At 42.3% G+C, this 16,901-nt stretch overlaps 1 protein-coding gene across 4 annotated transcripts in view; it reads left to right on the top strand.

Moving 5' to 3' along the window:
- Positions 1–16,901, top strand: part of NF2 (neurofibromin 2) — a 117,543-nt gene that overhangs the window by 59,989 nt on the left and 40,653 nt on the right. For all 4 annotated transcript variants that reach the window (XM_036753693.1, XM_036753699.1, XM_036753708.1 and 1 more), the window contains exons 5-8: positions 5,601–5,669; positions 6,718–6,800; positions 7,665–7,740; positions 13,059–13,193. In XM_036753693.1, the coding sequence (XP_036609588.1) occupies positions 5,601–5,669; positions 6,718–6,800; positions 7,665–7,740; positions 13,059–13,193 (363 nt within the window). The remainder of the gene's footprint in view (positions 1–5,600; positions 5,670–6,717; positions 6,801–7,664; positions 7,741–13,058; positions 13,194–16,901) is intronic.

Genomic DNA, 16,901 nt, shown 5'->3' with positions numbered 1-16,901 from the left:
CAGCTCTCTCCTGCCAGTCCCCCATCCCTGGCAGGGCTCCCTCCTCATGTCTTCTTTTTTTGGGTGCTCCTTGATCTGAGAAGCTTTCCCTCGGCTCCCCAGCTAGATGTATGCGTTTTTTCTTTCTTCAGATTTTCGTGTATGACTTTGCACCTCTCCTGTGCTCTCATCTCACCCAGCTTTGTACTGTGCTTATCTTTGTACTTGTCCTATTCCATAATGTATTCTTTGTCCCCCTTCTCAGTAGAGCATCAGCTTCTTTAGGGGGAGAAACGTCATTGTTTATCTTGATCTCCCTTATGCTTTCGGCAGCACCTTGTACACCCTCTGTCTTTGTAGCTTCTCATCTTGAGCCTTGAGATGTGAAGTGCCTTGTCCAGGGTCACACAGCCAGGATGTACCTGACGTAGGGCTTGGGCCCAGTTCTTGCTGGCTTTCTGGAACTGCCCCTTTATCTGCTAGACTGTGCTGCCTCTCTCCTTGTACAGAGGAGACACTTAGAAATGTTTCTGGATTGCAGTTTTTGACCTGTCAGCTTTGTGAAGGAAGTCACACTTGTTGTATCTGTTTCTAAAGGATGGGTAGGCCACACAGAATGATTCCATGTGCTATGGTTTTGGGGTTCTGGTTCACTTTTTGTGATTTTTCTGTCTTTTCCCTTGTTCTTAGCTGTCACATCTTACTACCATTAGTGTGACTGCTTTGAATCTTCATCCCTTCTTTCTCTCCTCTCCTCTCCTCTCCTTTCCTCTTTGCTTTGAACTCAGAAATCAGTTTGCTAAGCCTCTTAGAACTGTATGAATGAGGGTATGAGGAACCCTGTTGTGAATAAAGTACATGACCTCACCTCACTGGGCTCTTGTGAAAGTGCTTTTGTAAATCTTAAGATGCTTTGAACATGCCAACTATAACTATGAGCTATTGGTATGGACTTGGAGTCTTCTGTGTGGGCTACCCAAAGACCTTGCCTCATCTTGGTTCTCAGCATTGTTCCGGTTAGGTTGCTGGATATATGATCTCCAAATCAGAGAGAGATTGCTATATCAAGATAATCTACTGATATAAAAGGAGGGTTTCCAGTATTTGACAAAATCAAGAGCACAGATTACTTGGAAAAGAACTACCTCTTTGTCCAGAGTTGCCAGGAAGACTGGAAAGCATTTGGCAGAAATTAAGTTTAGGCCAACAGCTTATAACCATACACCACCCTACAAGCAATGTGCACACTGGACCTGAACATTAAAGATCACACCAAAAAAAAATGCAATCAGACCAGGTATCTTGCATTTAGCTGTAATGAGGGGGAGAATTCTTGACCACACAAGATAAAAAAGATAAACTAGATTATTTAGAATATACAAAACTGAAAATTGAAAAGCTTTTACATGAATAAAATCAACATAACTAGCATTATAAGGGAAGTAGTCACTTGGAGGAAAAAAATCTTCACATCAAATATCTCTGACAAGAATCTGATATCCAAATGACTCAGGTATATTTATTAGTGATCAAAAGATGTGAACAAACACTCTCAAAAGAAGAATCGCCAACTGTTAATAACCATAAGAAATGTGTTCTAAATCAATAATGAGAAATGCAAGTCAAAGCAACCCTGAAGTGTTAGATTACAGATTGATCATGCCCAGTAAACTGAACAAGCTGACAAAAGATGGGAATCGTCAGTGTTGGACGAGTGGTGGAAAGACACATATTGGTACACTATTGATGGACCACTAAATCGATGAGTTCAGCCATTCTTGCAAGCAATGTGGAATCAGGCTAAGAACTAATTGAAACATCCGTGTCTTCTGACTTGGAGGGAGGGAGAGAGGAAATGAGCATTTAATACAGTATCTACTATGTGCCAGGCCCTGTGCTGAGCTCTTCACACACATCTCATTTAATCATCACAACAGTCCGGTGAGGCAGCACCATCATCATCCTCATTTTACAGCTGAGCAAACTAATGCAAACAGAGGTTAAATAACTTGCCTCGGGCCATACAGCGAGGAGTATCTGAGGATGGATTTGAAGTCAGGTCTTCCTGTCCCCAGGCCCAGCACTCTTTACCACCTAGCTGCCTCTAGGCATATACCCCAGGAAGTTGGTGATGGAAAAAAAGCCCCACAAACATGATATTTAGAGCAGCACCTCTTTGTAGTAACAGAGAATTAGAATCAGAGTCGATGCTTGTTGATTGGGGAAGGACTACATGTTGCATGAATGGGGTGGATTATTGTTATGCTGTAAGAAATTCTGAACACAGAGAAGCATGGGGAGACATAAGTGACCCAGAGTGTGAAGTAAGCAGAATCGGGTCGAGGATGGACAGTGCTTACAACAATGTCACAGGAAAGACCAATCATCGAATCGAAATGAAGGCTGTGCAGTGATGACCCATCGATTACCTCTAATTTACCCCCTCAATATTGCTTATTCAGAGTTGTTTGTTTGTATGTCATCTCCCCCATTAGACTGAGCTCCTTGAGAGCAGGGGCTGGCTTTTGCCTTTTTCTGTATCCCTACTGAGCTCTGTGCCCGGCATGTAGCAGGTACTTAATGAGATGTTTATTGAATGAATGAGTCAACTTGACTTCAAAGAAGAGAGACGAGAGCTCGCATTTTCATTTTCCATTCTGAATTGCTTTTTTTTCCCCTCTTTTGAATTTTTTATTTTAAAGTTAGGGGTTTTTTTGGAAGTAAGGAGCTTATGTTAGGAAATGAATATAATGTCAAGACCAAAAGATCAGTTGAATGTTTTAAAAGGAAAAAGAAAAAGAATGGGTTTGTGCTGCTAATGTTCTTCCATTCAGGTTTCATTTTTGACATTTAGCCCTCTCCAGTCTGATATTTGCTTTTCCTGGACTTTATATTTTCTTCATTCTGATGAATAGTCCAATAGTTCAACAAATTATTTTTTCTGATACATATGTTATAGCCACAGCTTAGATATCATTGGTTTGCAGATGTAAATTTTCCTGTGGTATAGACTTTATATAGAATTAAATATTTTTTTAAATTGAAAAAAATGAGAAGAAAAAGTAAACATACTTTGGTAAAAAAGAAAAACTAAAATTACAGATATAACTCAAAAGAAATAATTCTCAAAACAGTATAGTTTGCCCTTGCCTTGGTCTATTAACACAGTTCACAAATGTTTCTTACACTCCCTATGACCCAAAGCTCCTTTTGCTCGGAGCATGAGGTGAGATGGAGAAAGGATCTCAGCAGCCATCTGGATGCTTCATTTCAAGTGGTGGGGTCCCATCTCCTCAGGCAAAGCTAAGGTGTTCAATTTTTCCTGACCCTGAACCTGTTTGCCCCTTTGCAATTTTTTTCCTGTGGCTCCTGGTCCTGCCTCTGGGGCCAGACAGAAAAAATCTAGTCACATGACAGACACATGACAGCCCTTGGCATATTTGAAGGCATCTAATATATCCCACATGAGTCTTCTCTTCTCTAGGGCAAATATTCCCAGTTCCTTCAATTGATCCTCACAAACTCAAGACTCTTGATCATCCTCTGGACACTTTCTAACTTATTACGGTTCTTAAACTGTGGCACCCAAGCCTTTTGTCTTTATATCGCCAGGCCCTGCACATAGTAGGTACTTAATGCATGTTTGTTCAGTTGGGTTATGGATGTTTTTGAAATGAGCATGGTGTAGTAGAAAGAGTACTATACTGGGAATTGGGATAGCTGAATTTTAGTCCTAATGCTGTCACTCATTAGTTGTATGACCTTATACAAGACATCTTCCCCCTTGGTAAATGAATGTATTGGACAAGATGATTTCCCAGGCCCTTCCAGCTGGAAAATCCAGCAGTTACATTAAACGGTCAATTCTTTGTTGTACATTTGAGGAATACATCTACTGATTAAAGTGATGTTCACCATAAAACCATGACATTATGAAAATGCCTTGTACACCTCAGAAATGCTACATTTAGAAAAATGTTTCTATCAGGGTAGCTTTAATATGATAAATAGAACAGATTGACTAGAGAAGTCACTGTGTTTTCAGAGCTGTATTGCTCAGATGTCAAGAACTTGATAAATAGGTTGTTTGCTGGCAGCATAGAGAATAATGTGGATAGTCAGTCTCGTGAGTTGCTTGGACTCAGTGTTTTATGACTTGAACTTTGCACGCGTGCTTTTGTATTATGATGTGACTGTTAGTGCCGGCTTCGTCTTCATAAGATATTGTAGAGGTACGCCATCCTCCTAAAAAGAGAAAGAGGGCGATGATTGCTGCTGAGCACATTGTGTGTCATATAGAAGATGTGGTGGGGCCTCAGCTTTGTTGAACCTTCGATCTTGAAGAGACTCAGGTCCACCTTGTTCACCCCGCCCTGCTGCTTTTACAGATAAGGAAACAAGGCCCTGGGAGGGAGAGGGATTTGCTCAAGTTTTTTCAGGCAATAAGCAGGCTCATGAGGTCATAGCTTTAGAGCTCATCTAGTCCAACCCTATCCTATTACAGAAGAGAAGACTGAGGCCCAGAGTAGAGAAATTCCATGCCCAAAGTCATGCAGTCAGTGGCAAAGCAAGGCCTTGGAACCCTAAATGCACTCCAACTCCAGTACTCGTTCAGTCTTAACTCAGTGATTGGTTTATCAAGCTAGCTGTCTCTTTTCTTTTTGGTGGTGGTTATAATCTTTGTTCTCTGCCTTAATTGTTTTGCTTGGTGAGTATTATTTGCTAACAGGATAAATGTTTATACAGAGTTCATGATGGAATACTGAGCTTTGCTGGTTCAGATGAGGTGGTAGGTGGACTTCAACCAATAGCCGCTCTTGTGAATGCCAATGGTTTAAAGGCATGATTTGTTTTATATTCTCCTGCATGCCTCATTTGTAAATAGTGTCAGTTCTGATTTTCTAACTAGTCAACCTTAAGTCTCCTAGGAGAAAAGGAGGATGTTTTTTATCATGAAACAAATTTCTCAGTTGTTGTCATGGAATGAATGAATGCAGTAAAATGCCTGAGCCTCTATTTCTGGCTTCTTTATTCATTGACTTGCTTGTAACCTTGAGAAAATCAGCTAACCCTTTTACAAGTTTCTTTGTCTCTAAAATGGAAGTGACAATACTGACATTGGGGTTCTTTCTTTTCCTTCCTTCCTTCCTTCCTTTTTATGTTTGAAAGCGCTTTTCAGGGCTCTGAGGGAAAGTTACTTAAAACCATTACATGTATTATTTTTGTGGCCTCACAACCATTTAACATTTTTGTATCATAAATAGATAATATTCTTATCTCATATTGCTTCCAGCAATTTACATAGCCTTTTTTTTTTAAGGAAAAACTAATGTTTTAGCAAAAAAGTGCTTTCTTTGAAAGTTAGAAAGTAGGGTCACCATTTCTGTGCCATCACCCATTCTAATTACCACATCACCCAACCCTGTCCCTGTGGGATTTTGCAACTCAATTCGCAGATAGGGTCAGCTTTGTATTTTTATTTAGGGATAACAAACTGGTAACATTTAAATCTTGACTGTGATCACAATGGAAATGCTTTGAGAATACAGAAAGGGAAGAAGCTTGTATGGAAATAAATGTCAGTCGTATTGTCTCATTTGCTCGCTTTCCTTTTCCTGTAGTATGGCGACTATGACCCCTCTGTTCACAAGCGTGGGTTTTTGGCCCAGGAAGAGCTGCTTCCAAAAAGGGTAAGTAACGACACTGGGTTTGGATGGACCTCTTTGGGAAGCCTAGGCAGGTACACATTCTAAAGGAAGCAAGCCAGAGGACCAGAAGGACCTCGGGAAGTATACGACAGAAACCTAAGAGTTTTAAGGTATTCTTAATAAGTCTTGAGCACAGAGCTTTGGTGCCCATTGGGTCTTGACCACAGGCCAGTTGCTTCCAACAGACTTTTCATGTTGGTTTAGGGATAAAAGGGGGATCTTACTCAGTGAGTATTGCTCCAGATAGTGGTTGACTAAATCATGCATGACATTATCCTTAGGTCAGAGGATGAGGCAACCTGAATTTTGAAGTTATTCAAGTGGATTCAGGATTGAGCTGTGAGAAGTTTGACAAGACAAATTGGAGGGAGGGAAGAGTGGTTTTCGAGAGTAATACCTTTATGTTGCCCCTTCAGTTCACCGACAGCACAAACATCTTTTGCTGCATCATGCGTGTAGTGCATCTGCTCGGTCTGCAATGCTTAACAAAGACCTAAATGTCACTTCATGTGGCCTTCAACTATTTATTTGGTGTCTTCTACCAGCGTAGAACAGATGAAGCCAACACTGCATGTATGTGATTGAAATAAATCACATGTCTGGTCAGGCTTTTGATTGGTGGTGATCCTCTTTGAGACCTGGTCACTAGGAATTTCTTCTCCAACAGTAGTTCATTTGTGATTTCATTCTCGCAGAGGATTTGCTTCATGAATGTTGATTGCACTTTCTTCTTGCCTTAATGGACAATTTGATGAGTAGCGACCAAAAAAAATAATCTTGTGACAAACCTGGTGATGACCTTTTTAAACTTAGTTATTTCTGGAATGACAGATACAGAGTCAATACTTCAATCTTTCCTGGCTTGGTAGAACCTGCCAGAGCTTGCCCACCATGGTTTGCCTTTGAGGATCCTGGTACTCCCTTCATGCTCCATGGAGCCATTAGAGCAGGCCTTTTATAGGGAAGCCTGGCTATGCTACCAAAATAGGTGTTATGCATATGTGTACACATCCTTGTTTGCTTCTTTTAGGTAATAAATCTGTATCAGATGACACAGGAGATGTGGGAAGAGAGAATTACCTCCTGGTATGCAGAGCACCGGGGCAGAGCAAGGTGAGCCTCCCAAAGGCATGAGTGTGATGGATTTCTCCTCTAGTCATGTGGACACTGCTTGTTTCCTTGTGTAGTGGGTAACTAAGATCTGAGCCAACCTTCCTAGGCCGTAAATAACTTTTCTTATAAAGGCCCTTATGTTGGATGCAGGTAATGCTATGTGCTGAGCTACATAGGGAGAGCTCAGGGTGTTTAGTTGTGAAGATTTGGGAGTGGAGCCACACACCTGATGGGGCAGCCAGGCCTAGCTGGCTCTCTCTGTAGACCTTTGGGGGAGTTTAACCTGGCTTCTTGAAGAAAAGAAGCAGGTTGTGAAACATGAATTGGAGTCTAGAGTAAGGCTCATTAGACGTGCTTGTCCGGTACTGAAGCAAATGGTAATGTTTTCTTGTGGCTTCTTGTACTCAGGCAGGGGCCAGTGAACTGGAGCTACTTAAGACAGCGCCAGTCTTGACTTGGGATGGAGTGTGAATTCTGAAATCCTGCACTCCTCCCACTGAACCTGGGGTAAATAGGTGGAAGGTACCTAGGAGGCTGATTTCAACTTCCTTTAACTTCATGAAGAGCTTCCTGAGGTTAATTCTGCCCAAAACCTTGGTAAACTGATGAGTTCCCTGTGACTTATCCATCAGGACACAGTAGAGAGGATTTGTATTTCCATAGATAGTTGGTTTAGACATTCTCTGAGGTCCCACCTGATTCTAAGAGAGTGACACTGTTGCCCTGCTTTTAATGGGAGTACGACGTCTTTGTATGCGCAGCCCAGTTTGTCTGAGACCTTGTCTCTTTCAGTGACTCCTGGCAGAATCATCCCTTTCCCTTCTCACTTGACTGCTATCACAATGCTTTTCATTGTTCTCACAGAGATGAAGCGGAAATGGAGTATTTGAAGATTGCCCAGGACTTGGAGATGTATGGTGTGAACTACTTTGCCATCCGGGTGAGTTAAGGCCTTGCTTCCTTATTTGTGCCCAATGATTCAATCCAGTCAACATTTATTAAGCTCTTGTAGCGTGGCAGGCATTGTGCTAAGCACCAGGGAGACAGTTAATAAAAAGAAGAAACAGACCTTACTCTCAAGGAGCTCCTGATCTAAAAGGAGACAGCACGCCACAGGAATGGGGCGGGGGGGAGGGAGAGGGACATCTCGCAGTAGCCAGCCGGGGTCATCTCATTCTGTGGAGTGAAACCAGGTCAGGAAGCAGAAGCAGAGTGGAGGAGAGCAGAGTCCAGTCTCTGTTCTCTATAAAGAAGACATTGGAAGGAGTTTCATGCTCCACCCTGCAGCCCTTGAGTCAGAAGGGAAAGGAAGCTCAGAGAGGTGGTCCTGAAGGCCTGAGTCAGCATCATGGTGGTGAGTTTAGAAGTGATGAGCTTATCCTGGGAGGATCATCTTATTCCTTGGAGACAAGACCAGAGACTGGCTACTCGAGCATTCTAGGTAGCTGGTAGTACTGTCTAGGCAGACTGTGGGGTCAGTGGGAATAGACAAGAGGGGGGAGGGGAAGGGAGAGAGCAGCATGAAAAAACCTGGAGCTTGGCACAGGGCCTCCCCACCCCCAGGTGAGCAGAGCCCAACTTTTAATGTAAAGTTCAAAGTCAAGAAAACAGGCTGGAACAATGGACAAAACCCTCCTCCCAAAAACCAAAAAAAGAACTTCACCATAAAAAGCAACTACAGTGGCAGAGAAGAAGACAACAGTATAAAAACATTTATAACCAAAGCCTTAAAGAAAAAATGTTAATTGGACCCAAGCCCAGCAAGAAGTCTTGGAGGAGTTAAAGAAAATTATTAAGAGTGGCAGAAGAAAAATTGAGGGAAAAATGAGAAGGATGCAAGAAAATTAACATCTTGGTTAATTAATAATTAACATCGAGGCACCAAAAACAATAATAATTAATTAACATCAAGGCACCAAAAAATACTGAAGAAAATAACACCTTAAAAAACAGAATTGACCTAATGGTAAAAGAGGCACAGAAATTCACTGAAGAATTCCTTAAAAAGTGGAAAAAGGAAGAGCTTTTATAATGGAAGGGAAAATGAGGGGGTAGCAGGCAATGCTTGAACCTCACTGTCATTGGGATTAATTCAAAGAAAGAATACACACACACACACTCTCACACACAGAGTTGGGTGTAGAAATCTATCCTACCCCATAGAGAAATAGGAGAGGAAGGACATAAGAGATTATGGGGGAAAGGTATGAAAAAAGGAAGGACAAAGTGAGGGAGACAATGCTCAGAAGCAAAATAGACTTTTGAAGAGAGTAAGGATAAAGAGGAGAAAATACGATGGAGGAAAATACACACTAATCTTAACTGCCAAAGGGATGAACTCTCCCATAAAATGGAAGTAGATAGCAGAAGGGATTAGAAACCAGAATCCAACAATATGTTGTTTACAGGAGACTTATTTGAAACAGAAAAACGCACACAGAGTTAAATAAAGGGCTGGAGCAGAATCTATGATACTCCAGCTGAAATAAAAAAAAGGCAGGGGTAGCAATCATGATCTCAGACAAAACAAAAGATAAAATATACCTAATTATAAGAGATAATCAGGGAAACTGCATTTTGCTAAAAGGTACCATAGACAGTGAAGTAATATCAAAATATTTTACAGGAGATTTCTCTGATAAAGACCTCTCAGTTATATTTGTTAGTTGTTGTCTTCTGTTCTCAAAGAGGACCAAAATGATATCACAATACTAAACTCAAGTTTCAGTGTGTCTGACTGTGGCTGATCACACCACTATGAGCTTGGAACATTCTACCACAGGTCAGGCACAAATAGTCAGGTATGAATATTTGGGGTGGATACTTTAAACTAGCACATCCTGTGTTTCCTTTGAGCTGTTTCAGTTCTGTTTTGCTCATAGAGCACAGCACCTTTTCCGATGCGGGCACGCCATGCTGAGTGGTCCTGTGCCAGTGTCTCCCATGTCACACAATCAATTCCAGAGTTCTCAAGAGAGACCTTGAGAGTGTCTTTGTATCGCTTCTTCTGACCACCATGTGAGCACTTGCCCTGTGTGAGTTCTCCATAAAACAGTCTTTTTGGCAAACATATGTTTTACATTTGAACAGCATGGCCAGCCCATCAGAGTTGTGCTCTATGCACCAGACTCTGAATGCTTGGCAATTTAGTTCGAGTAAGGACCTCAGTGTCTGGTACCTTAAACCTACCAGGCGATCTTCAGAATCTTCCTAAAACAGTTCAAATGGAAGTGATTCACTTTCCTGGCATGGCACTGGTAGACTGTCCAGGTTTCTCAGGCATACAACAATGAGGTCGGCACAATGGCTCTGTAGACCATCAGTCTAATACCTCCTCCCTCCCATACTTTCCTTGGGAACCTCCCAAACACTGAGGTAGCTCTGGCAATGCGTGCATCAACCTCATTATCAGTGTGAACATCCCTGGAAAGTGCACTACCAAGGTAAGTGAACTTCGGAATTCCTTCAGAGTTGTCTGGATCACCGTATTGCTGAGAATAGCCAAGTCATTCACAGTTCTTCATCACCAAGTTAATATTACATTAATGTTAGAGTTCACAGTGTTCACTGTTCTGCTGATTCTGTTCACTTGTTTTGCATCAGTTCGTGTAAGTTTTTCCAGGTTTTCTTACTATCATTTTTTAAAACCCTAATGGCTATATGGTCCAAAAAGAAGAATATAGTCTTTCTTGTTTTACTTAAACTCAACTGCAGCTATAAAAAATAGTGCCAAAATGCCCCTTAGTTTTATTTATTTTTTAAAGTGCTTTATGGTCAGAGAGAGGAATTATGAACCTTAGGCTGGTAGCACATGCTTGTCTTCAAAGTGTTACAAGAAGTTTCATCTTTGCATAATAGATGGATCATGATAACTGCTCGTACTCATGTGGGGTTTTACATATGTTACCTGATCCCCAGAATACCTCTGGAGGTAGCTAGAACAAGTGTCAGCTTTATGAATGAGGAGACTGAGGACCAGTGACTCACACAAGGTCTCATAGCTAGCAATTGTCTGAATTGGGACTAAATCACAGGCCTTCTGATTGAGCCCAGTTCCCTATCCTGCCTACCTCTTTAGAGTTGCTGTACCTCATATGCTCTTGACTCTGAGTTAGATTTCTCTGTCATTGGTAAGTGGGTTAGTGGAGGAGTGTACCTTTCCTTGCTTCCCCTCAGTGTAAACATCTTCTGTTGTAGAGAAAGACTGTTGGGCTGTGACATGAGCACCATCTTAGATTTGGAATGGAGTTCATATTGGGTTGGATTGAGAATTCTCTGTGTCCATTCTGACTTCTAAATACTAGAGCTTGTCAGGTATATGATTACCTGTTTTAAAATTAAATCAGTCAGGTTCTAGTTACAGTTCTCCCTTTCCTCCTCCTTCCCCCAGGTAAGGATAACTTTATCTACTATTTAAGTTTTTATTCTACATCACTGATAGTGTGGTTGTTTAATTACAATTTGAGGTTTTTGCAGTGAACTTCATTATGTTACTTTAGTGTTGGTTTTTAAATTCTCACTTTAAAATTTTTTTTAAACTTAATTTTAAAAGATTAACAAAAATTTTATTTTCTTTCCCTCCTTTTACTTGCCCCTCCATTAAAGGAAAAGAGAACTGTTGTAACAAATATGCATAGACAAGCAAAATGGATTTCTGCACTGTGTCCAAAAAATATTTGTCTCAGTCTGTATCCTGAATCCATCACTTCTCTGTTAGGAGAGATTGAATGCTTCATCATGGGCCATCTGAAATTGTGGCTGGTCATTGAGGGGACCAGAGTTCTTAAGTCTTTCAGAGCTGTTTGTCTTTATAGTGTTGTTAAACTCCTGGTTCTGTTTACTTCACTCTATGTCTGTTCAGATAAGTCTTCCCATGTTTCTCAGAAACTGTCCCCTTCATCATTTCTTACAGTACAATAGAATTCCATTACACATTTATATACCATAATTTCTTCAGCTATTCTACAATTGATGAGTACAGCCTTAGTTTCCAGTTCTTTGCTGGTCTACAAAGAACTGCTATAAATATTTTTTAATATATAGGTCCTCTTCCTTTTTCTTTGATCTCTTTGGGTCATAGATTGAGTAATGATATCACTAGGTCAAAGTGATAGCACAGATTAGTAGCTCTTTGGATATAGTTAGTACAGAACAGCTATATCAATTCATAGCTCCACCAGTAGGGCATTAATATACCTGTTTTTCTATGGTCCCACCAGCATTTGTCATTTTCCCTTTTTGTCAACCTTTCCAGTCTGATAAGTTTAAGCTAAGACTTCAAGAGTTTGCATTTTTCTAATTATTAGTGATTTGAAGCATTTTTCTATATGGCTATAGAGGGTTTCTATATCTTCCCTTGAGAAATACCTATTTGTGTCCTTTGACCATTTATTTATGTTGGGGAATGGCTCTTATTCTTGTAAATTTTGATCAGTGTCTTTAAAAAGTCTATCTTGGAAGTGATTCTGAAGCCCTTAACAGAGAAACTTGCTGAAAAAAATTTTTTTTTCCACCTATTACTTGTTTCCCTTCTAATTTTGGATGCATTGGTTTTGTTTGTTCAAAAGCTTTTAAATTTTGTGTAATCAAATTTATGATTTTGTGATTCTATGATTTTATTGCTTATTTAAGTCATGAACTCTTCCCCTATCCATCCTAATTTTTCTGTTGGTCCCCTAATTTGGTTATGATATTATCCTTTATGTCTAAGGCATGTATCCATTTGGAGTTTATCTTGGTATGTGGTGTGAGACATTGGTCTTTATATATATTTTCTGCCAGACTACTCTCCCGTTTCCCCAGCAGTTTGTGTCCTATAGTGAATTGTTAAGCTTCATAGCTTAGGTCTTGGGGTTTATTTTAGATTATCTTTTGATGTCAATAAATGAGCAGCTGTTAGATGCATCTGCATTCTTTAGCCTGTGGATATTCTTGGAGCCTGCATTAAGAATTACCTGTCACCTTCCTGGGCTACCAAGGTATCACGTAACAGTACATTTCAGTGGTATTTTGATGATAATAATACTAACATTTCTGTGGTGCTTTAATGTTGGCAAAACATATTACATTTGTTTTCTGGGTGTCTCACTGGGCCTCCTCCAAGAAGCTATCACTTCTCTGGCTTAACCACTTACTGCATTTTTTAGCTGGAACCAGTTGAAATATGCCAAATGTAACCGTTTGTACGGATCTTTAAAAATGTGAATCAAATCTTTTGATTGAGTTGAACCTGACAGTGGCTCTTTATTTGCTGTGCAGAATAAGAAGGGCACGGAACTGCTGCTCGGGGTAGATGCTCTGGGCCTCCACATCTACGACCCTGAAAACAGGCTGACCCCCAAAATCTCCTTCCCTTGGAATGAAATCCGGAACATCTCTTACAGCGACAAAGAGGTAGGGCGGGTGCGGCACCCTCCCCTGCCGGGGCAGCCCAGAATGTTCTTGCTTGTCCCGCCGTCCAGAAGCACCGTGGCACAGATGCTTCCTCTAAGTGCAGGACTCTTCAGGTCTGGAATGGTGGCTTCTGGCTGTCAACTCTGGCAGCCTCCGCTGCTTTTTCAAAGAGAGTCACCCAGCCCCACTGCTTAGGAGGCAAGAGGCTTAACCTGGCTGGGTTGCTTATACCACCAAGTACAATGGAAAATAAACATTTCTAACTAACAGATGGATTCTGAGCCTGGTTAGAAAGGCTTTTTTGGGTTTCAAGGCTAGCTAGTCAGGCGAGAGCTGGAACTTACTGAGGGCTTTTTCAGTGCCCAGTCTTTTGTTAAATACTCTGCGGGGTCTAACGTGACAATAGTAACTCACCGTACACTGTCCTGGAAAGAATGTCAGGCATGAAGTCAGGAAGACTAGTGTTTGCAGCAAGCATAGACACCTATGGGCTGTGTGACTCTGAGCAAGGCATCTACCCTTTCTGTCTGTTTCCTTGTTTGTAAATTGGGGATTAAAAACGTACTGGCAATACTGACTTTCTAGGGCTGTTCTGAGGAAGATGCTTTGTTTGCCTTAAAGCCTTACAGCAGGGTGAATGATTCTCATCCAGTGTTTATCCCGTAACAACCCCGGGAGCCAGACTGTACAAGGATCACGCTTTCCATTCTACAGATGAGGAAGCTGGGGCATGAGCGTGTTAAGATTCATGTCTGAGGTGGTGTAGGTCAGACATGTGGCCCACAGCACTCCTGAATGCAGCCTGAACCACATTAAAATATAATTGGGAAATACTGAACAAAATGAATGGATGGCTTGGTGATCCCTGTTTCTGTTTGAGCTGGACCCCACTGATGTAGATGATGGAATTTATATCTGGCGCTTGGAGCCAGCGCTCGTGGCCGGGCTTGAATCCTGCCTCTGACACTTTTGTTCTCTGTCTGTGGGCTAGTGATGTAACCCCAGAGCTTTCTCATCTGTAAAATAGGGATAATAATGCTTGATCTCACGGGATTGTGGATGTTAATTGTTGTCGTTCAGTCTTACAGTTGTGTCCGACTCTTTGTGGCTCCATAGACCAACTGCCCGTGAGATTTTCTTGGCAGAGATACTGGAGTAGTTTTCCATTTCCTTCTCAAGTTTTATTCAGGCAGGGGTTAATTGACTTGCCCACGGTCATACAGCTAGTAAATGTTTGAAATAGATTTGAACTCCGGTCTTTCTGACTCCAGGCCCAGCACTCAATCCACTGAACCATCTAGCTGCACCTTTGTAGATGTTAAAGCACTCTGCAAATATGAGTTGTTATCATTATAATCAAGCAGACTTTGTCCTCATGAAACTTATAAACTAATAATGAAGAAAAAACTAGCTCACCCTAAACAGTTAGCACATAATTAAGTTTTAATAACAGAGATGTATGGTCTCAGAATTTAAATCTCTTCCTGCAAGATGATGACCCAGATTTCTCAGCCATTTTAATTCACTCAACAAATATTTATTAAAAATGTTCTCTGATAACTGACAAAGCATTACAGAAAGTCTTCCGTTTAACAGACTTTTATTAATATCCAAGGCATCATCTCAGACAGTGGAGATAAAAACACAAGAGAAAGTAGTCTCCACCCTCGAAGACCTTAGCGTAATAGGGAAGACAAGAGGCCCACAGGGGTTGCCGTCAGGGATGGATGAGTATTGAGCACAAAGTATGGGTGACCTGGCGAGGTCCCCACCCCAATGGCTGCCCTGGCATTGTGGGCCACTGTGTCTAGGAGGTGGGGTGGACAATTCCTTGTTTCCTTTGTTTATATAAACCAGAGGAAAAGAGGCCTAGACCTTAGATTGGGTTGGTGTCAGACAAATTGAACATTGTAATCGATTTTGAAAGTTTTGGAGAGATAGAGACCCTGGGATGGGCTTTTACGTGTTTCCTTCTAAAAGCCCTTCAGTCGAAAGCCCACATTACTCAAGCATTTGATTTGCCCCAGTATGATAATTCTTCCTCTCCCATTTTATAAAAATGTTTACTGCACAACCTTGGGTTGGAGCACTAAAAGCTCCCCAAACCCCCATTCTTCAAAGAACCCAAGGATTAAAGTCTCCCCTAGTGAGACCTGACATCATAAACTCTAATAGAGCTTCTCCAGGGGAACGGAGCCATCGTGCTCCATCATGTCCATAATCCACATAATAAGACAACCCTGAGCTGACCTGACTTGGTGTAAGGTAGTCGTCTTCATGGTTCTGCATGCGTGACAGCCCAGCTGTCAGAACAGAAAGGTTCATTTATTATAAGCGATCCATTGATCCTGGGAATGTTCTTTAGTGCTGAGACTGGGGTTTTCTCCACTGTTTGTGGTTTCCCACTGACAGCTTTCCAGTTAAACAACAAAGAGAGCTCAAGAAATGCTCTTCTAGAGCTGCCTGGGGTGGTAAAGGAACCTGGCCATGGCCATGAAGGATTCCGGGCGGTTCTTTGCTTGCCTGGCTCCCCTCTTGTTGATGTGTGAAAGAAAGAACCTTTCTGCCACTCTGAGGACTGCCCTCCCCACCCCGCCGCCCCATGTGGTGAGTGTGATGTGTGTGTGTGTGTGTGTGTGTGTGTGTGTGTGTGTGTTTAAAAGGCATTCCTGAAGTACTGGATCAGCCACAATGACTGAATAAGTAGGGAAACTCCTCAGGATCTCCTGGAGGGCTCCAGCTACTGAGGCCCTAGGGTGGCAAGCGTGATGCAGGAAGGGGGTAGGCCTCGGGCTCCACTTGCAGGAGCTCCCGGGTCCTTGCTTCGTGGGCCTGCAGTAATTCCAGTTAAGTTTGTAAGGCACTTTTCTTATCAACACTGCTTTGAGTGAGTGGTATGAGCTTCATTGTCCAGATTTTATTTTTTTTTTTGGAGGGGGGAAGGCAAGGCAATTGGGGTTAAGTGACTTGCCCAAGGTCACACAGCTAGTAAGTGTGTCAAGTGTCTGAGGCCGGATTTGAACTCAGGTCCTCCTGACTCCAGGGCCGGTGCTCTACTCACTGCGCATGTCTAATGTGGGGAGTGCCACCAGGGCAGCAGGCCAGGGAGAGGCCTGAGGAAGGCAGAGATCCATTTCAGCTGTGGGCAGGGGGCAGGGAAGACTTCCTGGAGGAGGCAGACTTGGAAGGTCTTCCTGACTGAGGCCTCCCAGAAGGGGAAGAGCCCATTCTAGCACATGGGCCTTTCTCAAAGTAGAGGTGTAATAAATCCTTTTTGAGTGGAATTGAGGCATGGGCAAATAAACAGTGTGAGCAAAGGGAAGGACGACCCAGGAGAGTGCAGGAGGAGAGCCATGAACAAGGGGACAAGCTGTAGACCATGGAGTGGGATCAAGTCAGAACAGAAAGTGGGCCTCGGGTCACAGAGAGCCCGGGGGTCTGGCCGAGAGCAAACGGGCTTGGCAGTGAGGAACTGTTCAGGGGTCTAAAACAGCCTTCAGCAGTCCCATTCCCTAGGACTGCCGCACATGCAGCAAGCAGCGCGAGAGGCCGGACTGTGGCCACAGGGATTGCTTGGGAGGCACTTGTCTTGACAAGAGGAGAGAGGCCCTTGACACAATGTAGTTGGGATGGGGAGGACGTGGATGGAGGAGAATTTACCAAGGGAGAGTGATAGGACTTGGCAGCAACTGGATTCAGGGGTGAGGG

This window comes from Trichosurus vulpecula, chromosome 1, assembly GCF_011100635.1.
Source record: "Trichosurus vulpecula isolate mTriVul1 chromosome 1, mTriVul1.pri, whole genome shotgun sequence".
Classification (NCBI taxonomy): Eukaryota; Metazoa; Chordata; class Mammalia; order Diprotodontia; family Phalangeridae; genus Trichosurus; species Trichosurus vulpecula.
Note: the sequence above shows the minus strand (reverse complement) of the source record. Positions and strands in the feature narration are given on the sequence as shown.